The sequence below is a fragment of the Cantharellus anzutake genome (genome assembly GCF_015039405.1).
Source record: "Cantharellus anzutake strain C23 chromosome Unknown EI90scaffold_401, whole genome shotgun sequence".
Taxonomy (NCBI): domain Eukaryota; kingdom Fungi; phylum Basidiomycota; class Agaricomycetes; order Cantharellales; family Hydnaceae; genus Cantharellus; species Cantharellus anzutake.
The window spans coordinates 1-7,640 of NW_024067351.1; the positions used below are offsets into that span (position 1 = coordinate 1).

Genomic DNA, 7,640 nt, shown 5'->3' on the forward strand with positions numbered 1-7,640 from the left:
GGGAGTGTAGTTTATTCAATACCCACCTCTTTCGTCATGATGGGTATAGTGGCTGCGTCCTGCCTAAGTGGCTGCTATGATTAGCCTGTAAAAGTCACGTTGTTTGTGTCTACAGTATATTATATGTTGTTGAAGAAAAGCCGTTTTGTTCCGCTTGCCCGAAGGTTTCCTCGCAATCGGCGAATTGCACGCTGCAAAACTCGCGTATTCCGTGGCCATTGTAAGAGCTTCTCAATCAAGCCCACCGCATCCAGCACCAGCACTGTTTCCCCAAGTGGGCCACAGGAGCTGGGGATTTTTGCTATTCATCACCTTGGTTTGGTGCTTAGGCAGGATCCCAGCCTCTACTAAAGTAGACTAGGTACTCACCATTTTTCCCCAATGGGGAAGCAAAAGCTTTTTCTTCCGACTCAAGCACGGGCGACATCCACCGACAGATGCCCCAAATGGAATATAATTCTTCTTTTGGCTTCTGTCTTAGCCCTACTCTGGACAGGCTTCCATGTTGATATCGAGTCACTTGATGGCCCAGTGTTCAATGGAGCTCCCACTTGTGTGCCTCACACTGCTCCAATTTGCCCTCAAGCCCCGGCATTGTCTCCCCAAGTCCACAAGAACCTTCTTGCTGATATTGAGAGCGAATATGTCACCGGTGGTTTCAAGTCGCGTGTTGTGGAATGGCTCAGAGGAGCTGTTCGAATAAAGTGAGTCAATGGCTTACGTCTGCTTGCTACGATCAGGAGCCGATACACACTTCGGTAGGACTGTGACCCACGATGATATGCGAGTCGTAGGGAATGATTCTCGATGGGACGTCTTTGGGGAGTTTCATAGCTACTTGAAGGAGGCGTTCCCTCTTGTGTACGTTTCCTGCCTGTATGGCGTCCGATGTTTTGCTTCATCTAACCGCAACACAGACACGACCGCCTCGAAGTCACCAATATTAATACTTACGGGCTTGTTTATCGTTGGGAAGGTTCTGATGCATCCTTGAAACCACTGCTTCTTATGGCGCACCAAGGTTCATTTAGTTGATTTGCCGAGCTGATTCGATCGCTCAGGAATTATTCTCCAGATGTAGTTCCAGTGCAAGCAGATACTGTCACCCAATGGGTTCGTCCACCCTTTTCTGGCTATTTCGATGGTGCGAATCGTCTCATCGAGCCCGATCTGTGGTTTACCAATGACATGCGCCTTCAGGAGAGTTTTTATGGGGGCGAGGGGCTTGGGACGACAAACAGGCACTGATTGCGATCCTGTATCCAAGTTCTTTATCTATTGTCTTCCATATTGATCATTCTTTCAGGATTACTTTGGAAACTTTACTCAAGCATGGATACAAGCCGACCCGGACAATCTTCTTTGTTTCTGGGTTCGACGAGGAAATCGGCGGGCATTTTGTACGTATTAATTCAAGAATCTGAGTGGACGATGTGACGATGTGACGTATACAGGGCGCGGGGCGTATTGCCAGCCATTTCCTCTCCACATATGGGGAAAACCATTTTGCGATGCTTGTAGATGAAGGGGGTAAGCGCTACTTGTTTGAAGTTAAGAACATCCTAATTTTCTCATGACCTCCTATAGCCCCACAAACAGCAGCGTTCGGAGCTCGAGTTGCTGCACTGGGGATCTCGGAGAAGGGTTATACCAACGTAAAAGTCTCTGTTGCTAGTCCTGGCGGCCATTCAAGCGTACCTCCTACCCATACAAGCATTGGTCTGCTGGCCTTGGCTCTCGTTCACCTGGAAGAAAATCCCGAACCAGCGCATTTAACCCGAACCTCCCCTCTATATGAACTATACCAATGCCAGGCCGAGCACTCGCCCAATTTCCCTGAGAAGTTGAAGAGAGCACTTCGAAAGAGTCTTCACAACGATAAAGCACTTAAGAGGGCTGAGAAGCTTCTTTTTACCTCAGAGGGAGGTGATGTTAACCGCATTTACTTGCACACAACGCAAGCCATCGACCTTATCGGGGGCGGAGTGAAAGTCAATGCGCTGCCAGAACTGGCGTGGGCCCTAATCAATCATCGCATTGCCACAGACAGGTAGACGCTCACTTTCGCTTCGCTGTTCCTTGGTGTCTTCTACCCACATTTTCCACCTCATCGTTTAGTTCCGTAAACGCTACTCATTCCTCAATAGTCGACAAGCTGACACCCATTGCTCGGGGGTTGCAGCTGGATTTCGAGGCGTTCGGGTTTAACGTTACTACAGAGCTTGATCCTGCTGGCCAGTTAACACTTTCACACTTTTTGGATGATGATTTGGAACCTGCTCCCGTATCTCCACCTAATTCTGCCCCATTCCAACTGCTTGCGGGTACGATACGCGAGACTTGGGAGACGGGCAGAGGCAAAGACTCTGAGGAGCCTTTCATTGTTGCTCCGAGTATAATGCCTGGTGCGTGGTGCGATTATCCTCAGATAGTGCCTGATTAGTTTAATTGGAGCACTCCGTAGCTAATACCGGTATGATTCTCCGACCTGGGTCGGTTGGAGTTCTACATCTTAAATCATTGCTAGATACAAAGTATTTCTGGAAGTTGACTCCACACATCTTCCGGTATAATCACTTAGGGATGGAGGACATGGGCCCACTTAAGAATCACGGAGGCATGCACAGTGTAAATGAAGGTATGCTCTGATGTTGCTGTTGGAGTGCAGTGTTTAACATTTAAGCGCAGCCATTCGCATTGACGGCTACCATGACCAAATCCGCTTCTTTACCCATCTGATCCTCAACGCTGACGAGGCAAATCTTTGAAAGGTATCATTGCGAATTCCATAACTTGTGTCATCATCGTCATGTTGCGTTCGGCACGACCTCGGTGACCATTACATACCTGTTACTCGGAGACTACGCATACTTGCGTATATCTTAGCGTGATGTAAATTTGAAGCCCTGGCTGTTTTTGACAAGGAGGTTCTCATGAAACCCAGCGAATGGAAGTGCTCATCAGTCCACGCTGGAGCAGATCTCAATTCTGTTCCTGAATATTTGTTTTTGGGGTGGTCACCATTCCTCGTTGAAATAATTCCGATCGTTCTTGGGGATCAACAATGGCCCTCTAATCATTTCGAGATCGCGAGATTTCATGTCCCTCCACGTCCCTAATAGTTATATCGCCTCTACCTTGAAGTGTGGAACGGCCAGTCTTTGGCGATCGTGAGTGGCCAATTAGCAAACACCGTCGATCGTACGCTGATTGTCGATCAACAACCTCTCAACGTTGTTGGAAATGCGAGTCACTGGAGATATCGATATCTGGGACATATGTGGAAGATAATGTGGAGGATGTGACTAAGCGCTCGCGTAAGTGCCTGCGCATAGAAAGCTCCGGATTGCTTGTATGTTCTTTAGTTACAGTTTCTCTTATTTTTATATTGCATCTGGACTGCGAGTGGGCCGCTGTACCGGGTTGCCATATTTGGAACGCCGGGTTTACAACAAATGTTGCAGCTGCAGATATCGTGCTCTCAGCTCACACAGTGTGACACAGGCCGCGCCAGAACGACAATGCTTCCCATAAAAGGGAACAATATTAGCATCCTCACAAAGACGTCTTCGGAATAAATACACGAAAATAAAGCAAGGCAGTCCGATCTTAGTGTACCCATCCAAGTAGTGCGTAGATCTTGCTCCTTTGGCGTATTTTTGGCCGATGGGGAAGCAAGAGTTTCTTCTTCCGGCTCGGCCCCAGGCGACATCAGCCGATAAACGCCCCAAATGGAATACAATTGTTCTTTTGGCTTCGGTCTCAGCCCTACTCTGGAAGGGCTTTCGCCATGTCGATGTCAAGTTACTTGATAGCCCAACGACTGCTCCAATTTGCCCTCAAGTCCCGGCATTGTCGCCCCAAACTCACAAGCATCTTCTTGCTGATATCGAGAGCGAGTATGTCACTGATGATTTCAAGTCGCGAGTCGTGGAATGGCTTGGAGGAGCTATCCAAATTCCGTAAGTTGACAACCTACATCCGCTCATCACCCAAAAACCAGCACACGCTTCGGTAGAACCCAGATCTACGATGACATGAAAGACGTAGGGAATGATTCTCGATGGGACAACTTTGGGAAATTCCACAGCTACTTGGAGGATGCGTTCCCTCTTGTGTGCGTTCCCACTGGCAGCCTGCATGCTTTCCGGTGTTCATATTACCCGCAAACAACAGACACGATCGACTCGAAGTTACAAAAATTAATACATACGGGCTTGTTTATCGTTGGGAAGGTTCTGATGCGTCCTTGAAGCCCCTTCTACTTATGGCGCACCAAGGTTTTTTAGTTGGACTACCGAGTTGATACAACTGCTTAGGAAATTGTTTTTCAGATGTAGTTCCAGTGCAAGAAGATACTCTCTCTCAATGGGTTAATCCACCCTTTTCTGGCTATTTCGATGGTGCGGAACCGCCTCTTTGAGCTCTAATTTATGGTTCAGCAATGACGTCCACTTGTATTTAGGAGAGTTTCTGTGGGGACGGGGGACTTGCGACGACAAACACGGACTGATTGGGATCTTGTGCTTTCATTTTTCCTTTCCATCGCCGTAAATATTGACCAACCTCTCAGGGTTACTTTGGAGACTTTACTTAAGCATGGATACAAGCCTACCCGGACAATCTTCCTTGCCTCTGGGTTCGACGAGGAAATTAGTGGACATTTTGTACGTATTAATTCAAGAGTTTGAGTGGACAATCAGGCAATAGAACATACACAGGGTGCGCGGCGTATTGCCAACCATTTTCTCTCCACATATGGGGAAAACTATTTTGCGATGCTTGTAGATGAAGGACGTAAGCAAGATGGCAACACTACTTGCTTGAATTCAAGAACGTTCTAACTTTCCCATGGTTCCTTTATAGCCACACTAACAAAAGCGTTTGGAGCTCGAGTTGCTGCACTGGGAGTCTCGGAGAAGGGTTATGCCAACGTACAAGTCTCTGTTGCCAGCCCTGGCGGCCATTCAAGCGTACCTCCTACCCACACGAGCATTGGTCTATTGGCTTTAGTTCTAGTTCACTTGGAAGAAAATCCCGAACCAGCGCATTTAACCCGAACCTCCCCTCTATATAAACTATATCAATGCCAAGCCGAGCACTCACCCAATTTCCCTGAAAAGTTGAAGAAAGCCCTTCGAAAAAGTCTGCACAGCGATAAAGCGCTAAAGACGGCCGAGAAGCTTCTTTTTGCCTCAGAGGGAGGTGATGTTAACCGCATTTACTTGAGCACAACGCAAGCCATCGACCTCGTCGGGGGTGGAGTGAAAGTCAATGCGTTGCCAGAACTGGCGTGGGGCGTAATCAATCATCGCATTACCACAGACAGGTAAACGCTCACGTCGCTTCGCGGCTATGTTTTGATGTCTTCTACCCACTTTTTCTGCCTCATCGTTTAGCTCCTTGAACGCTACTCATTCCTCAATAATCGACAAGCTGATACCCATTGCTCGCGAGTTGCAGCTGGATTTCGAGGCATTCGGATCTAGCGTTAGTACAGAGCTTGATCCTGCTGGTCAATTAACCCTTTCGCACTTTGGGGATGATGATTTGGAACCAGCTCCAGTATCTCCGACTGATTCTTCCCCATACCAACTACTTGCTGGTACGATACGCGGGATTTGGGAGACGGGCAGAGGAAAGTACTCTGAAGAGCCCTTCATTGTTGCCTCGGGTATAATGCCTGGTGCGTGGTGCGATCATCTTCAGATAATGTCTGATTAGTCCAATTGGTACCGCCCATAGCTAGTACCGGTATGATCCCTCCAAGCTGGGTCTGTCCGAGTTCTCGCATCTTAAATCATTGGCAGACACAAAGCATTTCCGGAAGTTGACTCCACACGTCTTCCGGTACAATCACCTTGGGACAGAGGACATGCGCCCACTTAAGAGTCAGCCACAAAATGGAGGCAAACATAGTGTAAATGAAGGTATGAAGTGATGCTGCTGTTAGAGTGTAGTGTTAACGTTCAAGCGCAGCCATTCGTATCGACGGCTATCGTGATCAAATCCGCTTCTTTACCCATCTGATCCTCAATGCCGACGAGGCAAATCTTTCATTGCGAATTTCATAATTTGTGTGATCATTGCGGCGGTGCGTTTGCCCCCGCAACTTCGAACGCGATGCTCATTACATGTCTGCTGTTCGGAGAACTTTGAGTCCTGGAGGACATGTCCATTTGCATGTATCTTAGCGTGATGTAAATTCGAAGCTGGCAGTCTACTGTACGCACATGTGCATACCATACTATTGTCAAGGGAGTTCCGAGTTTGGCTGTCATGTGGTGGCAGTGATTCGGGGTGATTCCGGCGACGACTGCGGATGCTTACGGATGGCTACCCGTCAGAATTCCCTACTACGAGTTACAACCACTGGTTGCTCCAACCCTTTAAATAGAATCCACTCTGTTTTCAATTATCAGTCCCAGAGCATGTGTTGGACTTAAACTTGCGATTACTGAGTACGTCGCATCCACAACAACTCTGTGTCTACGATTGCAAACGCTCTTGCATCAGGATAGTCTTATTCAGCCTGATACGAGTGATGTCCTTTGAGCTCGCAGTTGACCCAGATGACGTCGAGGTAAAAGCGAAGTGAAAGTGAATGATAGATTCCCGATTGACTCTACTCTCAGCATTGTGAGCCGGTCTTAGGTGAAATCCAGACCAGAAGAGGGATTTCAGTTGCCTGTCCTTGTTCGGGCCTTGTAATTGCAATCGCGTGTCAACCAGGTGAGTGTCATTTCATGTCCAGAAATCCCGGAGTCCCTATTTTGATGCGCTTTTGACCTAGTTCAGATCCAGTTTAGTCAACCGCGAACCCCCCTCTATTGTTCATATACAACAATGTAGCCGAATGACCATGCTACGCAGGTTGGTGTTTGACTCTAGCATGCACATATCTCTGGTACAATTTAGAATCGAATAAAGAATCCTTGTTGCTGGTGTATGACCTTTGAGGAACATGCTGGGGGATGCATTTAGGATTAGTCCGCATGGCTCAGAATAGCACCTCGAAAGGCTTCAGTCAATTGCTTAGCTTGTGGTCGATCCAATGGCTCCACATTCCAGCATTGTTTTAAAATGTGAAGCGGAAGGAGCGACTTACACCCTTCTAGCTGTTCAGGAGCAATAGGCGGCGTGCCGCTCACAATCGCAGCTAAGAGGGCCTTATCGCTGCGGATGGTTTCATACGGTCTTTTGTCTAGTAAGATCTGGGCATGTCACAAACTCATAAACTTTAGCAACCAATGAGCTCTCGGGCCTCTGACCTCAATGCAAGTGCACCCATAAGCGTAAATGTCAGCTTCCATTGTCTTGTCCTCACGATCCAGTAATTCAGGAGCTGAGAAGCGAAGGCTCATTCCAACAGTCGTGAATGTGAACCCTGTGGGATTATTGTCCAAGATCCTCGAGAGGCCAAAATCACAGATACAGGCACGTCCGTCCGAGGCGATCAGAATATTTTGCTGAATAACCTCAATCTCAGAATCCCAGCCAGCCTGTAAGCAAGGAAAACACTCACCCCCTTGATATCACCATGTACAATTGGGGGAAGTTGTGAATGGAGATATTCCAATCCTGAAGCTACGTCAGCGCACTTGGGAATGTCCGTCAATTCCTCAATCTTCCAAGAAATA

The 7,640-nt window shown here is 47.8% G+C and overlaps 2 protein-coding genes across 2 annotated transcripts; both read left to right on the forward strand.

The window, feature by feature from the left end:
* Positions 1-381: 381 nt before the first annotated feature.
* Positions 382-2,768, forward strand: EI90DRAFT_3141591 (carboxypeptidase S; the record flags this gene model as incomplete). Its single annotated transcript, XM_039064981.1, has 10 exons — positions 382-704; positions 763-861; positions 918-1,021; positions 1,076-1,144; positions 1,201-1,400; positions 1,455-1,530; positions 1,588-2,050; positions 2,119-2,405; positions 2,465-2,638; positions 2,689-2,768. The coding sequence occupies 10 exons, from the start codon at positions 382-384 to the stop codon at positions 2,766-2,768; spliced, it is 1,875 nt and encodes a 624-aa protein (XP_038907379.1).
* Positions 2,769-3,565: 797 nt separating this feature from the next.
* EI90DRAFT_3108844 (carboxypeptidase S) lies at positions 3,566-6,269 on the forward strand. The gene is made up of 12 exons (XM_039062633.1): positions 3,566-3,962; positions 4,019-4,117; positions 4,177-4,280; positions 4,335-4,403; positions 4,466-4,523; positions 4,574-4,667; positions 4,722-4,797; positions 4,867-5,329; positions 5,400-5,686; positions 5,746-5,754; positions 5,811-5,930; positions 5,980-6,269. Exons 1-12 carry the CDS (start codon positions 3,667-3,669, stop codon positions 6,072-6,074), a joined length of 1,770 nt encoding a protein of 589 aa, XP_038907380.1. The 5' UTR covers positions 3,566-3,666; the 3' UTR covers positions 6,075-6,269.
* Positions 6,270-7,640: the final 1,371 nt, after the last annotated feature.

Bases quoted from the DNA above. Each gene is read 5' to 3' on its own strand.
- EI90DRAFT_3108844 (XM_039062633.1), top strand. From the start codon at position 3,667: ATGGGGAAGCAAGAGTTTCTTCTTCCGGCTCGGCCCCAGGCGACATCA. The intron at 3,963-4,018 runs GTAAGTTGACAA...ACGCTTCGGTAG, and splicing joins GGAGGAGCTATCCAAATTCC to AACCCAGATCTACGATGACA. The intron at 5,931-5,979 runs GTATGAAGTGAT...GTTCAAGCGCAG, and splicing joins CAAACATAGTGTAAATGAAG to CCATTCGTATCGACGGCTAT.